Consider the following 26,194-nt stretch of genomic DNA (forward strand, 5'->3'; position numbering starts at 1 on the left):
GCTACGGGGTGAGAATGCAGAAAAGAATAATTTGGTTTTACTTTAAGATACTATAATATACTATAAGGAAGTTACAACACACTTACCAGGAAACATATAGGCAAAGGCTCAATCGTACTTATTGATTATTTAAATTAATATCTCTTAATGTATTACAGTACCATCATTTTATATAGTGTATATCATTTAAAATATATGCAAAAGTATAACTTATTGACCACATGGCATTAAGAAACAATTCTCCTTGTAAACAAATTAAATTAAATAAATAGCAGAACAGCATTTCTGACAACAGCTGGAGTTTCATAACAATGTTTGTTTCCCATGTTAATCTTATGGAGAAATACGAAACTTTAAAGGGCCCCAGGGCCTCACTCTCTAATTATTTTCCCATAAAAAAAATTTCCTGCACAACTTCACGTTACGCTCTTTCCAATGACACCAAAAACATGGCAATCGGTTCAGTAGTTTCAGAGGAGTAATTGTCACAAAAAATCTGCTTGCGTATTAAATAAGTACGAGAGGTCGTCCAGTGGTCGAAACTCGACCAAAAATATGTAATGTACTCACTTCTCTATTTTCACCCCACACTGTAAATAAAACATGTGATTGAAGTTTCTTCCATTTGTTTTGATTTTCTGTTTATATTTCGTTGTTATTTCGTCACCAGCATGGCAACGCATAAAATCCATGTTAATTTTTTCAAATTTTCAATCTCATTTTTTGTGCTTATCTTTGAGCCTATTTAAATTTATAAAGGGATTCTGCACACCTACAGGAAAATAGCTTTCCAACGGTATGCGTAGATTTTCCCTACGATTCACACGAGCTGAGAAAAAAGGTTTTAAAGAAACATGCTTGCCTATTAATATATAGATAGATCCTGTTATTTAGTTTCAGTAAAACAAAGATCTTGAAAATCCTAACAAATAGTGTAACTGCTGTACTGTCAGTTAACTTTTAAATTCATTGAACCTTTATAAAAATGTTTTGCAGTGAAACACCAATTTTTAATCCATAAAAACAGAGTACATCTATATATTTAATACGCTAGGCATATTTTAGTCATAATTGTTTTGGAGTGGTGGTGCTACCGATCACCATGTCCAAGGTGTCGTTAGAAAGGTCTTAGCATGTAGTTTTGCCATCAAACAAAATAACTTTGGAATTCCATCAGGGCTCTGCCCAGTGGCCTTCAAAGTTCCCATGTTATTCTTAGGGAGAAAATGTTTGTTTACATTTGAACAGATGAATACTTTGAAATTGAGACTAACATTTGAAACAGCTGGTTATACTAAAATTTTGCACAAAATCAAAACATAACCAAAAAAAGTTTGACATAATGGAGACTATAAGACGTTGACCAGGACGGCCAATAGGAGGAGGCCGACGAACTTTAACTGGTAGACGCGAACGAAATACAAATAATACTATTGTCGTTGATGATAGCCGAATACAGCAAGCACCCTTCCGTGTTGGGTTTAAGTGCGCTCTCCAACAGCCCCTTGAAGATTTCACATTCAATTTAGGACTGTTGGATAATCGCTGCATAAGCTGTTGATTTTGGAAGACAAGGAGGCGGGTAGGACTACATTGGAAACAGAAGAGAGAAGATATTAGATGAGTGGCAAATGCGTTGGGAGCAGAGTGTTTTATGTTAACATTTTAAAGGTAAACTTTGGATATATACCTAACATCAGAATGAGACTGGAAAAAGATTGGGAGATGGGCCATTATGAAACGCAGTTTGTAACAGGAGAAAATAAAACATGATAAGTGACAAGGAAACAACTGAGACGTTTAGAAAAGTAGCTAGGGAAATAGGAAAAACCAGGAATACATATAGGCGTTAAAATTCAAAAAAAGAAACAAACAAAAACTAAGAAACAAGAGGAATGAAGACTTGCCTATGAAGGGGATAGGAAATACATAAAATAAGGTTACTAACCTGTCGTCAATCAGTCCTCTATTGTCTTTGATGACTATAGTTTCGGGGTTATAACCCCATTTTCAAATCTTCTCTTCAGTCGTCAAATGTCAAACATATTCTCTTGCGTAAGCCGTCGTCAAAATTACTTTACATATACACATAAACACACACGAAAACATTTATAATTACAAATCATGTACATTCGCGTGAGGCCGGCCAAGGACAAAACCAGACTGCGGGGTTTGATAAGAGTGTAGGTTAGCCGATGCCTACTTGATGATGTTGACCTTTTGTGAATAGACTCTTAAAGGTGCCAATGACCCAAGAAGATTACAACATTGAATACACAATTCTAAAATACATAGCAGTAAATAATGGTTACTCAAGCAGCATTATAGATAAGATCATTAATAAACAGAAGAACAAAAAGTCTCCAGATGAACCTAATTCTAAATTCGTATCCATTGAGTTTGGCAATAATCTACATTTCACTTTGAAAAATGAATTAAAAAAACAAAACATCATTCTGGCATGTAAGACTACCAATAAATTAGAACAACAATTGAACACATCCCCTCCTGATAATAGTAACAGTCTTGAAACATCTGGCGTGTACAGATTGTCATGCAACGATTGTCCCAAGGTATATATAGGTCAATCAGGTCGTCCATTTATGAAAAGGTATGTAGAACACCTTCCCAAGCCTAAATTGCAAACACAAAAATCAAAGTTTGCAGAACACCTAATGAACGAAAATCACAATGTCAACAGTTGCATAGATAATTTAGAGATATTACACAAATGTAATAAAGGTAATAAAATGAACGTTCTGGAAACCTTTGAAATTTACAAAGCAATAAAAAAATCCCCAAATGATGTTTTGAACGAGAAGTTAAATTTTGGATCAAACATTTTATTTGACAGAGTGACCAAACTACAGAACAATAGAGGAGATGAACAGCTGGTTCCCCTCCCCCAAGGTCAACACCATCAAGTAGGCATCGGCTAACCTACACTCTTATCAAACCCCGCAGTCTGGTTTTGTCCTTGGCCGGCCTCACGCGCATGTAAATGATTTGTAATTATAAATGTTTTCGTGTGTGTTTGTGTGTATATGTAAAGTAATTTTGACGACGGCTTACGCAAGAGAATATGTTTGACATTTGACGACTTAAGAGAAGATTTGAATAAGTATGACAATTGTGTTCCCTAAACAACGTGATTGATGAATTCGTTTAACACAATATTTCCTACCTTTCTTTTTATCGGCTTTAGGTTGCCCAAAAGGTTTTTTTAGGAGTATAATTGTTTGTTCATGAGTTTGTTTCATACCAAAGCCACTTTCACTATATGGGAGAATGAGTTCATATAATTAGTCTATCATGTTACGGAAAGAGTCAATATTTATTACTAACCACTAATTCCATCTGCCTTAGGAAAATCATTCAGATTGTATCTGGATTTATCTTAAAAGATGTAAATCTTCATATTTTTTTTTGATAAAAATATCTGATTCTCCAGAACGCAGTAACATTCTTACTGCGATCTCAGCAATTTTAAATCCTTCTCTTGCCACATCGACCCATGTATTTAATCATCCTGTTCTTACTTGATAATTCATTAACTTATGGGGTAGTTTTGCCTTGGCCATATAGATCACATAAAGCTGTGCATGTATTTCGTAGATTGGAATGAACCATAATTGTAGGAAATTTTATCACAAATCTTGAACATTTGTGGAACCAAATCCATAACCTAGTCCAGCATTGGTAACAAATTATGCAAATGCGATGAGATGTGATGACACTGTTGTGTTTCCGAATGTTTTGTATGTAGTGAGGTTTAGATGCGTTGTTCAACCTAGCTACATGTGTAGGGTGACTTGCCCAGTGAATGACCGGTTAAGGGTAAAATTCTTTGTTAACTTAACAATAATCTTAAATGAGAGTATTAATTTTATATATTATTTCACCTACTTCTTCGTTTTTATTTAAGGGTTTGCCCTATATCATTAATTGTCCATAAAAGTTCAATTATGCATGTAAAAATTGTTTTTTATACACCAAAGTCATGAGTCCAGTAAATGACCGATGTTATGCCAGTGAATGACCAGTCCTGTGCCAGTGAATGACCGACTTCGGAAGGTTTAGTAAATCACTTATAAAATCAGTAATATTCAAAAAAGGGGGATTTATATTGTTTAAAAATGTTAAAAAAGCTTAAAAGAAAAAGCCTAATGCTATATAAAAACATTATCAGAAGTATATAACATTTTACATGAAATTTAAAATTAAAACATAGGCAGGCCTGATTAGCTGATGGAAAAAACGTCTTAAAGTGCCAAAGAGGATATTCGATTGGGAAAAATAGTAACAGTGGTCTAAATAAAACACCAATCATACCATTTCAATGACAAATGTTTACTAGGAAAAAAGTAGATGACTTCGATATAGAGTCCGGTCATTCACTGGTTAGGTAAAATAAAATGAATTATAATTTTAGTCTGATATCGATAATTATATTCCTTAATAATTTCTGAGCATTTTGATAGTAAATTGTAAATTTGAGACCAAACCAAGTAAAAATGACCGGGCGGTCATTCATTGGTTTAGCCCAGGAATCTGTTTCAGTATGTGACCGCTTGAATAAAAACTTATTTTTTGGCTTGCGTATGAAAACAGATAGTTTAAGATTAATATACACTCTTAATATTAAGTATTAGCCAATTAAATCGCCATTTCAACAGCTTTTTTTCACAAAAAAAAAGGTAATGAAATATGCCTTACTTGCAGAGTTCTTATAGTGGCAGAAGCTAAAAACGAAAATTCAAAACATGTCCAATCTAAATCATCAAAATAAACATAAATATTTAACAATAATAAAAAAATTACGATTAAATATGAAGAATAGAGTAATATCTATTGTCTAAACTAGTTTTTTTCACTCCTGTCTTAATTTAACTCTTATTATAGATGATTTAGAGTGAAACGGTCATTCATAGGCACCGGTCATTCACTGGGCAAGTCACCCTACATCAAAGTAAAAACTGTGTACACATTTTTTTAAATACCTGAATTGACATTAGTTCACCTACTTTACCAAAACCATAGACTCCGTAGTTAGTCTATTCCAAAACTTGAACACAGCTCTCATCCTCAACGTACTCATCTATGACACAATTTTCAACCCGATTATCAAAAACTGTTATACCAATAAATGAATCTCAGGTGTTCTTTCTTGAATTTAAAAATAAATGGTGATTGAAAGTAGGAAAAAAAGGCAAGTGCCAACCTTACAATATGTATAAGCTATCCCGATAAGGAATAGTTATATGTTCCCTTGAAATTGATAAGTCACACTTATTTCATAATTTAAAATTTTCTAAGAGCAATAAAGTATAGATTTTTGAACAAAACATTTCAAACGTATCATAAATTCATCATTTTGTTGAAACTATAAAAAACTTGCCATGCAGTGGAGAATCCATTTAAAATCATAAATAATAATGTAAACATTTAATTTTGACAGTTTCAGTAGACCTTTGAATACAATTTTAATATTAACAGCTGGTTCATTAAAAGTAGTGTAAAATTATCAATATGGTTGAAATGTAAACAAAATTGCAGAGTGAACTTTAAAGGCCTCTGGGGCAGAGCCCCAAGGAAATTTACATCGTTTCTCTTTTGAGGGCTCACCTACAGACCAATACCTTTCTTTAGACACCCCTACTAAGTTTCTACGCCCAGCCGTTCTCTCAAATTAGCTGTGACAAAAACCTTGTTTTCCTCCATAAGAATAACATGGGATGGGAATTTAAAGGCCACAGGGGCAGAGCTCCGAGGGAATTCTCCATGTTTCTCTTTTGATGGCTCATCTACAGACCAGGACCTTTCTTTAGACACCCCTACTGAGTTTCTACGCCCAGCCGTTCTCTCAAAATAGCTGTCACAAAGAAAAACAGTTTCAAATTAATATATAGATTATGACTATTATTTGTTTTACAATAACGCCTGTAATACTTAGCAATTGCTCGAATTCGAGCAACAGGTACACTAGTTTTTATCTAGTCAACAAATCTAATAAATCCCTTATCGCTCATGTTTCCATTAATTTCAATTTTTTTCCAACCAGCTGTTTAAAATATCAAATGTAAATTTCAAAGATTCATCTGTTCAAATGTAAACAAACACTTCCTCCATAAGAATAACAGGGAACTTTGAAGGCCACTGGGGCAGAGCCCTGATGAAATTTCAAAAGTTTTTTTGTTTGATGGCAAATCTACAGGCCACGACCTATCCAATGACACCTTAAACATGGTCATCGGATGCATGGCAGCTTCAAAACAATTATCACAAAATTCATGTTCGCCTAATAAATATATAGATGAGAATAGAGTGAATTTGGTAATAGCGAATTTCCCATATAGGGAATAAGAATAAGCTATTACCGTAGGTCTCATGGTAAGACCTGGACCCGGGACCGATGTACTTTTTTGTTTTGAGGTCCAAAAACACCATTTGTTCAAATTCCTATATATCTTCCTAATATTATAAATGTGAAAGTTAGTGTGTTTGTTTATTTGTTTGTTTGTTTGTTTGAAGTTCAATCACACATAAACCACTGGACGGATTGGGCTGAAATTTGGCATGATGATAGTTTACATTCCCGATTAACATATAGGTATATTATTATCTCAAAAATCCTTTTGGGCTTCGCCCCAGTTAAGAGATACCCCCTATGTTTTACATTTTTAACCATATGCATTCGTAAGAATAGATTTTTTTCTATAATAAAATGCATCTAGTTAATATTTAGTCGAGTAATTTACTAATTACACTATTATTTATCAACAATTCCTAAGAGTTTTGAAAAAAATTGCTGTGTAGCCTATAATGTAGATTTTGTGAAACATATTTTTGTTATAACTTTTTTATTACTTAAGATACAACTTTGTACCTCATAACCTTTTCTGTTGGCCATATTTTTTTGATTAAAACGACATTTTGACCGATGTTCCATCTCGTACAGTTCTCGAGATAGAGTCGTTTCAATGAATAGTACGATCCGCCATCTTTGCCCCCCCTACCCCAAGTTCTCGACCACCTGAAAAGTAGACGACATGTGTATTATTTATCACCACAGTCCGTATTACAACTATCAGCAAAGATATTGATATTACTTCTTTGCGACACTCAAAAATTAATTCTACTTTCGGAAAAAAAATTACACGAATGGTCCATTTTTACATATCCTTATATATAATACGTGAAGGCGATTTCTACGAAACGCTACTCCTCCGTTAATAATGGAGGGATTTTTACAAACGACGTGTCAAAATAAAGTATTTTTTGTATAGACGCCCCCTTTCACCAATTCCTGTAATAAAAATCCTCAGGCTTTGCAACACAGGCCATCAAAGTTGGAGTTTCTCCCATAAGATTAACATGGGGAATCTAAATATTTAATTGGAAACTTTGTCCCCACTAATTTGAGAGAACGGCTGGCCGTAGAAACTTGGTGGAGGTGTCCAAAGAAAGGTCTTGGTCCGTAGATGAGTTATCAAAAGAAAAACTAAGCAAAATCCCTTAGGACTCTGCCCCAGAAGCCTTTAAAGATCCCTCCACAGAGTTGTTTACATTTTGGCCATGTGAATAATACTTTTTAATGAAACAGCTGTTCATTTTTAAATTGTATTTCAAACAACACACATTTATTGGGAGTTACTAAATTCTACCAAATAAGTATTTGCAACGTTATTTTCTGATTTTAAAATTGATTTTCTTCTTTATAATGTCATGTTTTGTATTTTTTTTTCTTTTGAAATAAAATCATATTACACTGATGAAATCACGGAACGTGGAGAACAAATCAAACCGGGAAACCGACAAAAAAGAAGAAGTAAGTATGGAGGTAGAGGAGGGGACAACAACTCCCCAACGGATGGAGACATCTGAGGCGGCCACAGGGTCCCAAGATGTTATCCCCCAAAAACCTAGCATTTCCTCCCAGGAGGTGTCCGCACCTCAGGGAGTGGATGCAATAACACTATCAGAGGAGGAAGGCCTCCTCAATGAAGATGACTCCGAAAATGTCAAGGAGTTAGAGGTAAAAGCTGGAAAGCTCAAGCTCACAACAAGGAAACCTTGGCTGAAGATGAGCGATTCCAGAACCAAGAGGTTCCTCTGGCTCAGGAGGAGGGGATGTCCAAGGCAGGAAGCCTATGAGAAGAGCCTCGAGCCACTAGGGAGGAATGAAAACGAAGGGGAGACCAGCAGTAGGCCAAAAAGACCTAGGCAGGACACAACAACCCCCGAAGAAGCTCGTGAGAGGAAAAACAGAAAGAAAGAGAGCTCAGCAGGGGCAACGCCAACTTCCCAGGAGGCAACCAGCCAACCTCTCTTATAAACAGGCAACAGAGGGGATCAGAATTGGAGTCATCCACACCAACTACCCCGAGGTCCTGCTGACAAACGAACAGATGGGAGAACTTCAGGAGTCCATCTTGTCTCTCGTCTGGAGTGAGGCTCCAGAGGAAGGCCTACGGCCTAGATTCAATGCAGTCTACAGCAGGCAGGGCTACATGGTTCTGGTCTGCGCAAATGAGGAGACGGCTGCCTGGATAAGAACAAAAGGCGAAAGGTTAAGCCTAGAGGGAGGGATAACCGTAAAGGTCGTGTCTGAAGGAGACATTCCCAAGGCAAAAGTCCTAACGGTCTACTTCCCGAACAGCAGCCAATACTCGACCCAGCACATCCTGTCAACAGGCATAGCGTTTTGCTCAACAGGCAAAACGAAGACCTTCCAGCAGAGACTTGGAGGACTCTGAGCAGAGCTGAAGTCGAAGGAAATGCAGTGATCTTGGTCCTGTCCATCGACCCAAAGACGGCGGCCAGGATAAACAGGGACCGTCCACTGATTGTGGCCTACAGATTCGGCGCAGTCACGCTGAAGCTGAGGGGCAAAGGTCCGGAGGAGGGAGCTGGTCAATCAGCTCCGGCACCTCGGCCTGAGCCCCCTTCGTCCACCGTAACATCAAACACTGAAGGGGAGGCCACCGTCCCTCCAGCGCAGCCACCAACTGCTCCGCCAGCGCAGACACCAACTGCTCCGCCAGTGCAACCTCCAACTGCCACCCTGGGAGCAAAGAAAAACACGCCACCCTCAACAACCACTTCCACGGTGAGGTCAGTGGAGTCAAGGAGGGGCGAAGAAAGGAGAAGCCAAGACTCCCGGTATTTCCCTATCTTCGACAGGAGGAACTCCCAGGAAAGGAGAGAGGAGAGGCACAGGGGTCCCTCAACGACCAGGAGGGAGCAGCACCGGCCAAGGAGCAGCTACCCTAGACAAGGGGACAGAAGGGAGTCCTACCACCGTGACAGGAGGGGTAAGAGCGACCCCTTAGACAGGAAACGGGAATGAAGTCCCGATTCATACAGGCCAACCTCCACCATGCCAAAGGTGCTTCAGCAGCCCTGGGCAGGAGGTTTGCCACCGAAGGGCTTGACTTTGCCCTCCTTCAAGAACCCTGGGTAAGAAGAGGAACGATTCGAGGACTTCCAACATAGGTGGGTAAGGTGGTATACGGTAGGGGATCTGCTAACCCTAAGGATCTGCTAAGGGGCCTGCATCCTTATGAACCCTAACAACGTTTGCTTAGCTGTTTCAGAATTCATCAGCCGTGACTTGGTAACAATCCAAGTCGACTTCGACTCCACTGCAGGGAGGCAAAAGGCTTTAGTTGCCTCAGCCTACTTCCCCAACCCAGGAGAAACTTGTCCTCCGGGTGCGGTAGTGCAGGGCGGAGTATGCTAGAAGCAAGCGGATGCCCCTAATCCTCGGCTGTGACGCAAATGCTCACCACACCATCTGGGGGAGTTCGGACACCAATGAAAGAGGTAAGGATCTCCTGGAATTTATATTTAAGGTTGACTTACAGATAGAAAATATAGGTAACGTACCAACCTTCAGAAATAGAATAAGAGAGGAAATTTTGGACCTCACCCTATCGTTAAACCTTGGTCACCTGGAAACAAAAGGATGGCACGTCTCTGATGAAGCCTCTCTATCTGACCACTGCCATATTAGGTTTGACTTAATAGCAAGCGTCAAAAGCGTTTTGACTTATAGGGCTCCTAAAACAACAGACTGGGTGGGATACAGGGAATCCCTCAGGGATGAAGTTGAAGACAAGGTGACCCAACTCATGACCATTGACGGCCTTGACATGAAGGCAGAACTGATAAACAGGTCAATGCTAAATGCCTACGAGGAAAACTGTCCTCTCAAAACCAAAGTCTGTCCTTTATTTTTTTATTTTCATTCCAAAACATTAACTTACTTCTAGCGATAGTAAGGCATCGCCGGACAGGCCTCGCCGGGCAGGCCTCGCTGGACAGGCCTTGCTGGGCGAGGCCTTCTCCGGCGCGAGGCATGGAGCGGTCGCTCCACTCGCTCCACCCTAAGGACGGCGCTGGGGCAAATCAACAACGACGGCCCTAAGCACCCTAGTGGCAAAGATCGAGGAAACCCTAGAACACCAGGAACTTCTGGCAGGGGTCTTCATGGACATACAGGGTGCTTTTGACAACGTGAGTTACAACTCTATAGAGGGTGCAGTCAGAAGCAGGGGCATCTACCCCGACGTAGCAGCTTGGATTAACGCCCTCCTCAAGAGCAGGGTGGTGACGGCAGAATTGGGAGGCTACTCGACAGCTATCATAGCTCGACAGGGATGTCCTCAAGGAGTTATCTCACCCTTGCTGTGGGCTCTTGTGGTGGACGATCTACTGAGAGAGGCTGATAGGAGAGACATGGACCTCCAAGCCTTTGCAGACGACCTAGTGCTGACTGTCAGAGAAAAACACGCAGCCACAGTGAACAACCTCACCCAGACAGCCGTTAGCTTCATTGAGGGGTGGTGCTCCAAAGAGGGGCTCACAATTAACCCTGACAAAACAGAGATAATCTCCTTTACGAGGAGGAGAACAAACCTAACAGCCCCGAAAATTCAGGGGAAGTGTAAAACTTGTGAAGGAAACAAAATACCTTGGAGTTTACCTGGACCAGAAACTGACCTGGAGCAGGCACTTTGACTATGTACTTGCAAAAGGAACAGGAGCTTTTGGTGCCTGCAGAAGAACCTTTGGCAAGAAATGGGGACTTAGTCCCAAACTTACACATTGGACTTATGAAGCCATAGTCAAACCAATGGTTACATATGCAGCCTTAGTATGGTGGCCTAAGGCAGAGCAGACAGTAGCTGGCAGGAAACTGCAGCAGCTGCAAAGGCTTGCGTGTTCAGGGATCTGTTTGACAACAGTATTTCAATCAGAGGTCCTGGCGATTGAGTGCTGTGCTAATAATATTATTGGCAAGAATCTAAGAAAGGGGAAAATCCTTACTCTCTCTGACAGCCAGGCACCATTGAAGGCGCTGGGGTCATGTGTGACACAGTCACAAACAGTAAAAGGGTGTAAAAACACCCTCAAAAAGTTAGCAGAGCGAAACCAAGTCAAATTGTCTTGGGTTCCTGGACCTTCGGGACATGAGGGGAACGAAAAAGCCGATGCATTGGCCAGAAGGGTGCGGAAGACCAACTGTCAGGACCAGAACCCTACTGTGGTACCCTTATAAGCTTAAGAGTAGCCAAAGTCCGAGACTGGTTCAAGGCTCAAAAGGCTCTGGCCTGGATGAACCACCCAGGTATGAGGACGTCTAAATTACTAATTGACCCCACTGATAAAGATTGGAAATGATTGCTGAGCCTTAAGAAAGGGGACATTAGTCTACTAGTAGGAGTGTTAACAGGGCACGGTCCTATCAGGAAACATCTCAGGACCATAGGGAGGTCACAGACAGACCTCTGCAGGTTCTGTGAGAACGAGGTAGAAACCTCAGAACACTTATGGCTGGACTGTCCAGCGTTGGCCCATAGAAGGCTTACATCTCTGGGGAGGTTATTTCTGGAATCTGGAACCAACAAAGATAAGGAAGCTGGGTGTCTTTCAGCTCCTGGGCTACTTGAGAAGCCTACGGCTGTCAAAATGAATTAAAGGGTGCTACAAAAGGTCTCCAGGCCACCCCACAAAAAAAAACCTACGCCTTGAAAGTAACCGTCGATTTCGACGGGTTTCACCTAGTTTTATACAATAACTTGTTTATTATTAAAGATACGACCTCGGACCTAATAATCACTATTGTAGTCCATATTTTTAGGATTACAACGACGTTTTAACCGATGTTCGATCTTTTACCGTTTTGAAATATCAGCGTTTTAACGCATAGCGCAACCCGCCATGTTTGCCCCCTCCCTCCCACCTTATCGACCACTTTTGAAATAGGAGACATACGTAATTTTGATCACGACAGTCCATATTATAATAATCAGCAATAACATTGCGTACTACTTTCATGCATGCTCAAACCCCCTCAGCTCCTGGACTATCTGCAGCTCCCCATGTTAAATTCATATTTAAAGGGAATTAAAGCATTTAGTCAGCTGTTTCAAGTAAAAAAGTTGGTTCTATGACATACAAAAGCATTAAAAAGATATAAGATTTACCAACAGGGTGCGGCACTTTAAAGAATTTATTTTTGCATTTATGTAAACAGCTAATTTGAACTAAGCAGCAACAACAAACTGTGATACGCAATGAGAACTGTCAAAGTAGGATTGTTTATAGTTATTTTTTTATGTCATGAATAATTTGTAATTTTTTGTGAATTTTTTATAATTTTTTTTTTCTTTATTGTTTAAGTGTGAAGTGGTAGAACATTATAGTTGGTAGATGTGTAACTATAGTATACCGTCAGTTTAAAGCAAATTTTATCAAACTGTGTCCTGCCCCATTGCAAATGCAAAGCTTGAGTATAACAGCACTACGCATTTTAAACTTATATGCCAACCCCGTACGAAGGACGGATACTCTGCTAGTATATATGTATTTGTGTGTCCGTTAGCACGATAACTCGAACAAAAATTATACGATTTTGATGAAATTTGGTATTAACGTGTAAACCTACATTTATTCGAACGAGTTCGCGAACCAGCATGATCGGACCATGGGAACGGAGGTTTATGGGGGGTTTTATGGGGTAAAAATGAGTTTTTCCCATTTTTTACCCTAAAAACTTAAATTTTTTTTAATTTCTTTCCCGACCATTTTGTAGAGCTTAAAAAAATAAATAATTTAGTATATTGAAGCATTGTTGTATGCCAAATGGTTACGGAGAAAATTTAAAAAGTGCAAATTTAAAATACTCATGTTATTCTTATGGAGAAAATGAAATCTGTTGTAGTTTACTTGTTTATGGATATATGTTGATCAAATTTGGCTAATTTATTTATTTCATCCTATACTATTGACGTTTGGTCAAAAACCACTGTTTACTTTCCCCGTAGCAGCAAACCTAAGCACTCGTTAAATCTAATGTTATTTAAATCTATATAAATAAAATTAGAGTTTTGTCTGTACATTGCTCAGAATCATAAATTTTTAGGTCATTTTTACGTTTTATACATTAAAGAAGCCGAAACAAGTCTCATCTAAATTTCTGTCTGTCTGTCTGTCTGTCTGTCTGTCTGTCTTTCTGTCTTTCTGCATCACTCAAGATGACATTTTACGCAATCTTCTCCAGGAAAACGAGAGTACCTATCAAGACCCAAGTCATTTTAATGTATTCACTGGATTGGCGAGAGTGTCTTTAGCCATTAAAATATGGCCTCACGGTCAATATGCATTTTAGGGTTTGCACGCGATTTTTGAATTTTTTTTTTTCATTCTACTCGAAACTTAACGCTGATTCCGAAAATGACGTTCTTTTTCCGCGGAAAACGACCAAAAACTTTTTTTATCAAAACACGTCATGTGGGTACTCAAATTAACCGGAATATTAAGCAGATCACGAATATGCAAGAATTTTTCGGATCCGACGTCAAATAAGCGAGATTTTCACGAAAATGTGATACTACCAGCAATAACTTCTACTCACTATGGGGCAGGTGGGAATTCGGGGTTTTGGGTGGGGGAGACATCTAACGTGGTTCATCATCAGAAAGTTAGGTGGGGAAAGGGTAATTTAATGTGTAATGGGTAATTTAACGGGAAATAATGGGTAATTAGTCGGGAGAATTACCGTATGGGAAATTTGTTTGGCAGTACCAACCTATTCATTGGTTGTTGTAGCACTGTCATGTTGCTTGTTAGGTTATGTTAGGTTAGGAAAGGTTTGGTTAGGTTAGGTTTGGTTAGGTTAGGTTAGGTTAGGTTAGGATAGGTTAAGTTAGGTTTGGTTAGGTTAGGTTTGGTTAGGTTAGGTTAGGTTAGGTTAGGTTAGGTTAGGATAGGTTTGGTTAGGTTAGGTTAGGTTAGGTTAGGATAGGTTAAGTTAGGTTAAGTTAGGTTTGGTTAGGTTAGGTTTGGTTAGGTTAGGTTAGGTTAGGATAGGTTAGGTTTGGTTAGGTTAGGTTAGGTTAGGATAGGTTAAGTTAGGTTTGGTTAGGTTAGGTTAGGTTTGGTTAGGTTAGGTTAGGATATGTTAGGTTAGGCTAGGTTTGGTTAAGTTAGGTTAGGTTAGGATAGGTTAGGTTAAGTTAGGTTTGGTTAGGTTAGGTTAGGTTAGGTTACTTTATGCTTAGTATCATCCCTTTTACCTCAAGTAGAGAAAATACCTTTAGTACTTTGGCGGGTAGAGCTCTGCAGCTGCTCTGAAGAAGGCGTGGACTCTGTCCTTTTCAGGGTATGCTTTCTTAAAGAGAAACTCCGCCAAATACCCGTCAAAGTGTTCGGTTTTTACGCCGTACTTTGGAATCCTTGCTCTTGCTTCTCTCCAACCACGCTCAACTGAATTTGTGTGGGCGCCAGTAGTCGGGTCAACAAAGTTTCTCGAGTGATTGACCGTGAGGTGGTGGAAGTGGTACTGCGAGAGGGTAGCATACGCTCGCCAGCTGTCAGTGACTATTGTCGTTCCGGGTAAAACCCACCGTCGAATTAGCCTGATCAAGGTGCGGGCAGTTCTGTCTTTAACAGGCACTAAAAAACACTTTTTTGATCCCCGCTGCTGGCCTCCTAAAACCCACTGCCCTTTAAGGATACGTCCTCTATTGTATTTTCTTTTACCAAAAAGTGCCTCATCAATTTCTACCACGCAACCCGGGCCACCCAACTGAGTACTTATTCTCGAGACGTGGTACACGTACACTTCTCTCACAAAACTGTACCAATCTACAACAGTGTGGTGTTGGACTCCTAAGTTTCTGACCAAAAATGGTTGTCTAGGCGGATCGAAAAATAAAAAGTGTACAATCAATTGGAAAAATGATAATGGTTTTAAATGTGTCTTAGCAAAAAAACTTCCAACTCTGGCGGACCCCTTCCAGCCGCAAGGGGCTTTCTTTTGCTTTCTTAAGGAAACTCTTGTCTGGCAATAAAAACTAAAATTTTGATCAATGTGCACTATGTTTTTGCACTTTGGACACTGAATAGCTTCTTTAATTAATCCATGATCAAAAAAAAAACGAGCAACAATCACTGATCACTGGTGATCACTGGTCTCAAATCTTTCCCACGAGAACAGTCGTTTCAGTACTGCCCACTTCCTGCCGATCTAATCCGGTTAAACCAATGTGTTGATAAAAATTGTCCGGTTAAAGAGATGTCATTTCCGCCGAGTGTAGTCCGGTTAAACCGATGTCCGGTTAAAAGGTGTCCGGATAAGAGGGAGTCTACTGTAGTGGTGTTAAGTTTTCATGACATAGACAGTTACCTTAACGGTGACAAAACCTAGTATTTAAGTTTGGTTAAGTTATTCTTTGTATTAACCCTGTCCTGTCCAATTCCTTAAGGCAAAGGACTACGAACGGAGAGATCATGTTTCATGTATGGCAACAAAATAATAAATTTCAGACGATCATAGTTTATTTAATTTTTGTTACAGCAAAAAAATTTTTGCATCATTGTTTTCGGAAAAAATCTAGTTTTTCCTGATATATATAAACTAGTAGTACGCTTATTCTGCACGTAACAGGATGAGTGAACATGAGCGCAATAATGAAAGAGTTTACCCACACCTAGCACACTTACCGGTGTCACTGGTGTACACAATAATGTTATTTGTATGGGCAAATCGACCCATGAGTCGGGGCAAATAATGGTGAGTCGGTGACTCAAGTCGGTAGCGTCACGCGAACTTCGGGCCCAAGGCAGCGATGTCGTGAGTTCGGATCCTGGTCACTGCCACTGAATTTTATCAGTACAGTTCACCTTTGTACTGTACCGGCTCACCAATTGCTTTGCTGTAAACGATCCACGCACGGGCGAGGTTAAAAAGAGGCTTGACCAATCTCTTAAAAAAAACAAATCTCAGTCAACAACAATCATAACTTCTCGTCCATTAATTAACCAAAGTCATTGGTAATATACGTAACGTATTTCCTGTTTCCCTCTCTTCTCATAGCATTGTATTATTGCAGATACGTTAATCTAACTGTCACAAAGAGTTCCCACACTCTGGACTGTTCACCTTGACTACTTCCTTTACCACTTCCTACGTCGTGGACCTGTTTCCCTCTCTTCTCATAGCATTTTATTATTGCAGATACATTAATCTAACTGTCACAAAGGGTTCCCACACTCCGGACTCCTTGCCTCGACTACTCCCTTCACCACTTCCTACGTCGTGGACCTGTTTCCCTCCCTTCCCATAGCATTTTTAGAATTGCAGATACTGTACATTATTCTAATTATCACAAAGGGTTTCTACACTCCGGAATGCTCGCCTCAACTATTTCCTTCACCACTTCCTACGTCGTAGACCTGTTTCCCTCCCTTCCTATAGCATTTTAGAATTTCAAATAGATTAATAACTTTCACAAAGGGTTCCCACACTCCGGACTGTTCACCTTGACTACATCCTTCACTTAACTTCCTACGTCGTGGACCTACTTCCCTCCATTCCTACAGCATTTTAGAATTTCAAATAGATTAGTTTAACTTTAACAAAGGGTTCCCACACTCCGGACTGCTCACCTTGACTACATCCTTCACCGCTTCCTACGTCGTGGATCTGTTTCCCTCCCTTCCTATAGCATTTTAGTATTGCAGGTATATTAATCTAACTGTCACAAAGGGTTTCTACACTCCGGACTGCTCGCCTTGACTACTTCCTTTACCGCTTCCTACGTCGTGGACCTGTTTCCCTCCCTTCCTATAGCATTTCATTATGGCAGATACATTAATCTAACTGCCACAAAGGGTTCCCACACTCCGGAATGCTCGCCTTGACTACTTCCTTCACTTCTTCCTAAGTGTTGTGAACCTGTTTCCCTCCCTTCCCATAGCATTTTTAGAATTGCAGATACATTATTCTAATTGTCACAAAGGCTTCTGACACTCCGGACTGCTCACATTGACTACTTCCTTCACCACTTCCTACGTCGTGGACCTGTTTCCCTCCCTTCCGATAGCATTTTAGTATTGCAGGTATATTAATCTAACTGTCACAAAGGGTTTCTACTCTCCGGACTGCTCGCCTTGACTACTTCCATCACCGCTTCCTTCGTCGTGGACCTGTTTCCCTCCCTTCCCATAGCATTTTCGAATTGCAGTTACACTAATCTAACTGTCACAAAGGGTTTCTACACTCCAGAATGCTCACCTCGACTACTTCCATTACCACTTCCAACGTCGTGGACCTGTTTCCCTCCCTTCCTATAGCATTTTAGTATTGCATGTATATTAATCTAACTGTCACAAAGGGTTTCTACACTTCGGACTGCTCGCCTTGACTACTTCCATCACCGCTTCCTACGTCATGGACCTGTTTCCCTCCCTTCCCATAGAATTTTAGAATTGCAGTTACACTAATCTAACTGCCAGAAAGGGTTTCTACACTCCAGAATGCTCGCCTCGACTACTTCCATTACCACTTCCTACGTCGTGGACCTGTTTCCCTCCCTTCCTATAGGCTAGCATTTTAGTATTGCAGGTATATTAATCTAACTGTCACAAAGGGTTTCTACACTCCGGACTGCTCGCCTTGACTACTTCCATCACCGCTTCCGACGTCGTGGACCTGTTTCCTTCCCTTCCTATTGGAATTTAGAATTGCAGTTATATTAATCTAACTGCCACAAAGGGTTTCTACACTCCGGACTGCTCGCCTTGACTACTTCCTTTACCGCTTCTTACGTCGTGGACCTGTTTCCCTCCCTTCCTATAGCATTTTATTATGGTAGATACATTAATCTAACTGCCACAAAGGGTTCCCACACTCCAGAATGCTCGCCTTGACTACTTCCTTCACCACTTCCTAAGTGTCGTGAACCTGTTTCCCTCCCTTCCCATAGCATTTTTAGAATTGCAGATACATTATTCTAATTGTCACAAAGGCTTCCCACACTCCGGACTGCTCACTTTGACTACTTCCTTCACCACTTCCTACATCGTGGACCTGTTTCTCTCCCTTCCTATAGCATTTTTAGAATTGCAGATACATTATTCTAACTGTCATAAAGGCCCCCCACACTCCGCAGCGCTCGCCTAGACTACTTCCTTCACTATTTCCTTCACTACTTCCTACATCGTAGACCTCTTTCCCTATCTTTCCATAGCATTTAAGTAATACAGATACGTTAATTTAACAGTCATAAAGGGTTTCCGTACTCCTTTCTTTTCACTGCTCACCTTTCTGCTTTCTTTACTACTCTCTACGTCGGGGACCTGTTCCCCCCCCCCCCTTCGCATAGCATTTTAGTATAAAAATATACCAACATTTTTGAATATTTAATATTCAATGCCAACATTAAATTGAATAATGTAAAAAGCTGCTTTGTTCTAAATACATACATACCTATATACTTTTAATTAAAAGGCGAAATTGTAATACTGAACATAAACGGTATATAACTGCCGACTAATATTGTTAAGTTCAATTTATTATTATGAAAGTTGTGAGATTTAATTAGCTTAAATAACATTATTCTGAAAGCTGTGAAATTATAATGATATATATTCATAGACGCCAAACTGTTTACTCCATGAATGAAAGAGCTTAGAGTAAAAGTCGTTCTCTCTGTCTTAAGTAGACAACAAAATTGTTGGTCGCAAAACGTAAACAAATAAAAAGAAGAAGAAGGTAGCTCCTAATGTTATTCTTATGGGACAAATTTAAAAATGTTTTTTAAGTATTTTATAATTACTACTGAGCGGAATCGTCTAGAATTTTAATGGTGTCTTTACACTGGTGTCATAACTATTTGTGCAAAATTTGAACGCTATAAGTGCAACGGTTCTTGAGTTTTAGGTGCGAACACACACACACACATACTCCAGCGGACAACTTTTCTCCGACTCCGCTATACACGATACATAGATTCGTTCACTTCGTTCACTCATCTATTACTACAGGTTTCCATTAGTCACCTTATTTTGCATAATTTCCAAGAAATGAACTGAAATAGACTAAGTAAGTTAGGAAACCCTAAGATAAGCCTGTAAAAACATAATCTTTAACAGGCCAAAAAAAATTGGCTGGGCTTAGGCCTAGCATGTTCTTCTTTAAACAAAAAAAGAAACTCGAGTTCACTCAATCTTGTAGCTAACTGGCATATTTAACTTACCCATACGTAAGTTAGTAGGTAGGCCTAAGTTAATTGAGGGTACAAGACAAGTTTCAGAGAAAATTTTCAACGATAAGTTTATTTTACTTACCGATTCTGGCTACTATGACTTAGCCTAAGTTAGTAAAATTAGGCCATAAAAATCAAAACTCAAAGTAACTTACTTAATAGGCCTATGCTTAATTTATAATAGGCCCTAGCCTAATAGATTAGATATTTATATATTTTAGAACCCGTTTTATACTAATCTAAGTAATTGGTATTAAGATGCGGTTTGAATAGTTGAATTATAAAAACCCTGTTACATAATGTTTAATGTAGATAACTAACCTAGCCTAATTAAACAAATACTAAGGAATTAGTCAATAAAACTGAAATATTGTGGGTTGAATGTATTTCCCAAATGTGTTATATTTTTCTCGGTTTTTTCACATAAGTTAGGCCTAATGACTTGTCTTAAACAAGTAACTTAGGTACTTAGTCCCTATTTTGTTGACCCGGGTCAACAATATTAGTTAAATAGCAAAATAGGTAAATATTTTTAAATCCTTACCAAATTTTGCATACGTGTAGAATACATGTTGACATACCTTCATTCCCCGTTTCAAGTAAATATATACATTCTAAGTGGTTATTTTGCTAAATGTATTGAATTTGTTGACCCGGGTCAACAAAATATAAAATAAGCTAGGCTGTTTATGGCGGTTTTTTATATAATAAAATAGGTAAATATTTTTCAATCGTTACCAAATTTTACATAGCCTACATATAGAATACAAGTGGATAAACCTTGGTTCCAAGTTTTATGTATATAGTTTACTTCTAGGTACCTTTTTTTGGCGATTGACCCGGGTCAACAAAATAAAATTAGCTGTTTACGGCAGTTTTTTGCTAATAATATAGGCAAAAATTTTTTTCTTTACGAAATTTTACATACGTGTAGAATACATGTGGATATACCTTCGTTCCAAGTTTCATGGAAATATCTACATTCTAAGTGGTTATTTTGCTACATTGATTGACAGGGTATTGAATTTGCTGACCCTGGTCAACAAAATAGTCAGTCCCTGTTTCAGGGTGGCTATGGGAATGAGAAGTATGCAAGAGTTTTAATCAATAACAACATAATGCGATGGTGGGTTGCTGTGCTGGTGATTGGGTGAATGGGACACTCCTTGTCACACATTTTGGTAACAAATCACAATAATTCAAACTCACGAAAATAAAACTTAATCAATTAAATCCACTTACCGTCTATAGGTTCAACAAACCGGCTGTTAATTTCTACTTCAACTTCACCATCGTCACCACTTTCTAAATTACTTTTCAAACAAGAATGAATATCATGGATGTCATGCGGCAATCCCACATGATCATCCATTATAACTGCTTGTTTTATCAATGAAAAAAGAGAAATTTTACCAACAGATTGTTTACAAATTTCTTACATCACAAGAATTTATTCCAAACCAAACTTGTACACTCACACTGCAATCACACATACACATAAACAAAAAACAAATCTGGACTTTGACGTTTCATTGAAATGAACAGCTGCCAGTGCTGCCACAGAAATTTCGTATTCAAGTCATAGAGTATAAAATAGTATAGAATTCATCATAACACACTACACCACGGCCGCCTTTAACTAGGTGGCCGTGCTACCACACTACACAAATATATACTATAATATAAATATACTACGAAAATATTTCAAAGTAACAACTTTTAACGCATTTTTTTAGACCAAATTAATTTAGAATAGTTCAAATTTACCATATCATCAGCATTAACATTAGCAATTGAGATTGTATAGGGTTGCCACCTAGATGTATATTCCAAATATGAGTGAAGTATAAGTGTAGAATAATGTGAGATGATCTTTGTAGCTTTGTTACTGACTAAAATCAGCTGTTTAATTAGTCAGGATCAGTGGTGATTATATGACCTTGTTAAGGAGGGGGATGCCGGGGGGCTTGGTGGTGTCCTCCCCCGGTAAATTTTGGAATTTTTAAATCCGTTTGGTGACTTTCTAAACTTGACTTATTTCCTTTCGCTCCTTAGTGGGAGCATAGGGCATCGAGAAGAGCTCTCCATCCATCCCTGTTCTGCGCCAGATCCCTCAGCTGACCCTAGGGCAGGCCTTCTCGTCACTCAAGGCTTCCTTCATTATTGTTCTTCTCCAGGTGTCACAGGGTCTTCCCCTCTTTCTCGTCCCTTGGGGATTCCATTTTTGGGCCTTCTTTTCATTTTTCAATTGATCCATCCGTCTTCCGAAGTGTATGACCCAGCCACCTCCACTTCCGTCTTCTGATTTCCAGGCTAATATTTTGTTGCCCCGTTGCCTCCCAAAGCTGTCCATTATCATTTGATATAGTGTTTGGCTAGAACACTCTCATTATACGTCTGAGACACCTCACATTGTTCTTTGGGGTTTCTCTTAATACCTGTCCCAAAGTTTTGAAAGTATGGATTCATTTGTCGAAATAGGTTGGATAACTCTTGTAGCTATAAGATTTGGATAGCAATTTTCATTTTCTCTTTTTGAACAGCGTATATTATTTGCCTCTCCTGAATCATAAAATTAAACTTGACTGTAACTACTCGATCGTTGAATACATAAGCACTAATTCCTTCACTTATGTCTAATATTACTACTAAAATTCAGTAAAAAAACTTTGTATAAGTTTGTCCAAGGAATTGGCAACATAACCTAGAAATAAACAATCCATCCATTTGTGTTTTTTCCTCAATTAAAGTAGAGCACGTACCTAATACAAAGGTTTACAATAAAAACATAAGGTCCACCAAGATTTGGTATAATCTTACTACTTGAACTTATCATAGTCAAGGCATTATTATTGTTTGTACTAAATTTTTTGAGATCTGTCAGTGTCAGAAGTAAACATTTCTCGCATGCATTAATTTGATCTGACATTAGGCAACTTTATTTTACCATCGTGACAACACTATGTGCTTCGTATATTTTTTCACTTCCAAAGTAAGTTGCATAGCAGAACAAATATTATTCATCTCACCAAGTGAATGTGTATTTTATGGATGTGTATCTATTAAACCAGGCCTCTCTTTCTCTACTCTCCTTATACGCATAAGATACCTTATTATTAATTGTCTCCTCCTCCCGTTTTCAATAAAACTGATTAACTGTTTAACTTGGTCTTAACCTACTGAATATTAAAACATCAATATTTACTCCCAAAAAGCTAATGGGTTTCTTTTTATAAACAGCTGTTTTTGTTTTTAAATTTGTTCTATGTATTTGTTATGGGAAAACCCCAACCTTTGAGAGGGTCTCACGCCCTTAAGAGTAAACATTTTAAAGTTCTAAAACCTTATTGCAAAACTACGTATTGAGACGAATTTTCTTTTGACACCTTAAACGTTGAAATTGGTCCACAAATAAGGGAGGAGTTGCGTTAACAAAATACGGCTTCACGTATTATATATATAGATAGATATGTTTTCTGTGGTATTAGCTTCTGACATACAATTTTGTCAACTTGAAACAGAAAGAAAGAGGGCGACTCGACTTTGCTCCAGTTCATTAAATTGTTTGATGTATAAAAATTTGTATTACATTATAAAACTTTCCGGAGTAATGAGTTTCTAATCCATTAAAAAACTATACTTACATTATCCTCAGCTTTATTTCTGTTTATTTAATACTTTTGCCAATATAAACGAGCGATATATTTTATTTTTTATTATTTTTAATGCTTTTAATAATAATTATCATCACTAAATTTATCTTTTCGTTGGTTGTCGAGTCGTGTCGTTGTCAATAATGTCGTCTGATTCTGACTGATACTGATGTCAGATGTTACACTGAATCGGTCACAGGGATAATAATTAATTGTAACCGGGTACTACTTTCTCTAGGGCACCTATTTGTGTTGCCAGCTGAACCTAAAAACGTGTTGTATAGTGTTTGAAAGACTAATAATTTATATGCCTTATAGTGATTGTAGGAAAAAATATTATCCTACACTTTTTTGTAAATTTACTAACATTTTAAATTTGAGATTTGTTGAAGTGTATTTCATCAATATGTTGTATAAAAAGTGGAATAGCCTCAAAGGCTACTCTTAAAAAATAGCCTGGGAATAAAGATGGAATAGGCACAGACAATATATTTGTTCATTAAGTAAGTACTATACTATGACAAGTTCCAATGGGCGGAAAAACAATATTGTTTGGAGCAGATTGTAATCTGTTGCTCCAATCAAAAAAGATTCAAATAATATAGCCTAGCATGTTGTTATATATTGTAAAGGGAGCATCCATATAACGGTAAAACCTATTTTGATAGAAAATGTAATGTAAATCTCACCTTTAGAATAAATACCACCACATAAACTTACAATAATTATAGTTGTTAATCTTTTTTATGAAACAAATCTAGGGTTAAGTTTGTCAATGGGATTCCTTTACTTAACACTAATTTTGTTAAACCTTTCAAGAGGTTCATAATCTTAGACTTAATAACTGGATTGGGGTGCTAATTTAGCGGTTTTGACCAAGAACTAAGATTATCTCAACACACATATATATATTTGTCTTCTCATATTTGATGAAAAATATTCCAAATGATGAATGAGGGAAGCTTCTTTTATCATCATTAACCACAAGACCAAAGCTACTTTATCAAACCAGTATTTAAAAAAAAATCATATTATGTTTGCTGCAGGGTTCAATATTTGGAAAAATTCAAATCATTTTATTGAAAATAACATAAACGAAAGCAAACAAAGACAAACAACAAAACTTTTTTTACACAAAAAATAATGTGCACAGGGATATCTCTCCTGACAAACAGACAATTTGATTCCGAGTTTGTTTAATTTTGCAATAATTTGTTTTACTGAAGGACTTATGTCCCTACGTTCTTTTATCTATGCTACAAGCCACTAATTTGGTTTAACGACCACTTAAATTTTATTCTATATTAAGGTAATGAAGTGTTGTTTTAGCTAAAACCTCATACAAATATAAATATACATATATCAAAATTTGAACGACAGAATTACTTTTTTAGTGCAGTAGAAATAATCGAAAATATAGCTTAAGGTGGAACTAATTGCAACACAAATGATTCTTGCTGTGAATGGTAGGTAGTATGCTTCTAATCAACATACTAAAAATATACATCCGTACTGTGGCGCTAAATACGTTTTTTGGCCGCCATCTTAAAAAAGGGTCAAAATTTTAATATTCGTAAAAATAACTTTTTGGGTATTAAATTATAGGAAATTTAATGCTGGAAAATGTTATAATAGTGGATATAAGCACTATTTAGAAATACGATCGTAGTACAAAATACCCCTCGCCGCAGCAAACCTGCAGACTCAACAAATTTCCATTTGTCTTAATTGATTTTCAATTAAATCTAGTAATTCAGTTTTAAAAATCTTTTTACAACTAAATCTAGAGTTCTACTGGACCGATTTTATAACCTAATGGGTCTTTGGAAAGGAATTCGTGTAGATTTTCAAATAATTATTAAAGTTTGATTTTTTAAGATTTGCTAGGTGAAACCCGTCAACGTCAACAATTAGATTAGGTACTGTTGAGTTTGCAAGTAAGATCTTTTTAACTATAAATCGATGATAGATAACTCCATTTTTTAACAATTTGGGTCGTTTATAATTTAGCAGTGTGCTTTAGGTACGTCCAATCTCAATAATCAATAATTCCAATGGAATCTGGTATTTCACTGAAGATTTTTAGATAAAAACATAAAGGATTAAGGAACGCGGCAGCGTTCCGCCCCGCCAAGTCCCCCAGCGGTACACAGCTGCTGCAGTGTATATATACTTGACGTGACAAAGTGGCTTTTTCACTCGTCTATAGCTCTGAAGAAACAAAAGCTATTAAAATAATTGTTCATCTATTGGATAGGGGCACTCATCCTCAACAAAATAAAAAAAAGAATTTAAAAAACTGTTGTGTTTGAGCCAAGAAAAACTAGTTTGAAAATTCACAAATTTTCCGTGTTCTCCTTCTCCTCCTTCTCCTTCTCCTTGAATGTTGACGGACCTACAGCCCAAACCACTGGCTCAATTTTAATGTTCTTTATGTTGTTTGAAAGCCCTTAACGTGTAGATGTGCCTTTTGAGGGTCTCAAGTCGGTGAGTTGAACCATAAACCCTTGGCAAGCCCTCAAAGTACGATTTTGGCCCATTTAAATAACATGGGATTAAAATCAAAACAAAAGAAGGACCAGCTGCGATTAAATCTCAATTAATTTAAATGTTAGAGAAATTCATAGGAACAGCTGAAAAATTATTTTAAAACTTTCATAAAGTATTTTTTCAGGTATACCGAATGATTTGAACTACTTACTATATAAAATTACTTAGAGCAGTGATATTCCCCGATACTTTCCATTGAAAAATGCAGTGTACCGATGGTACACTGGTACAGCAGTTCGTCATTTTTAACAGTTTAATACTACTTATCAAAACATATGAAACCTAGTAACTTGAAACTTAGTACTAGTACTAAGGTTTGTTTTATGTTTTGATACACTAAAACAAATAAAAGAATCGGGAAAGTCACTTTACGTATGTTAAACCAGCAATTAAAATGTAAATATAGGATTAATTAGTTTTTCAATATTCGTTTTG

At 37.9% G+C, this 26,194-nt stretch overlaps 1 protein-coding gene across 2 annotated transcripts in view; it reads right to left on the minus strand.

Moving 5' to 3' along the window:
* LOC128982069 (AMP deaminase 2) overlaps nucleotides 1-21,053 on the minus strand; it is a 158,197-nt gene extending 137,144 nt beyond the window's left edge. The window contains exon 1 of one of the 2 annotated variants that reach the window (XM_054401140.1): nucleotides 20,799-21,053. In XM_054401140.1, the coding sequence (XP_054257115.1) occupies nucleotides 20,799-20,928 (130 nt within the window). In that variant the 5' untranslated portion in view covers nucleotides 20,929-21,053. The remainder of the gene's footprint in view (nucleotides 1-20,798) is intronic. The other variant, XM_054401257.1, reaches the window with a different exon arrangement.
* Nucleotides 21,054-26,194: the final 5,141 nt, after the last annotated feature.

This window comes from Macrosteles quadrilineatus, unplaced genomic scaffold (genome assembly GCF_028750875.1).
Source record: "Macrosteles quadrilineatus isolate MER2022 unplaced genomic scaffold, UCM_ALF_1.0 Scaffold_1__1_contigs__length_201487025, whole genome shotgun sequence".
Lineage (NCBI taxonomy): Eukaryota > Metazoa > Arthropoda > Insecta > Hemiptera > Cicadellidae > Macrosteles > Macrosteles quadrilineatus.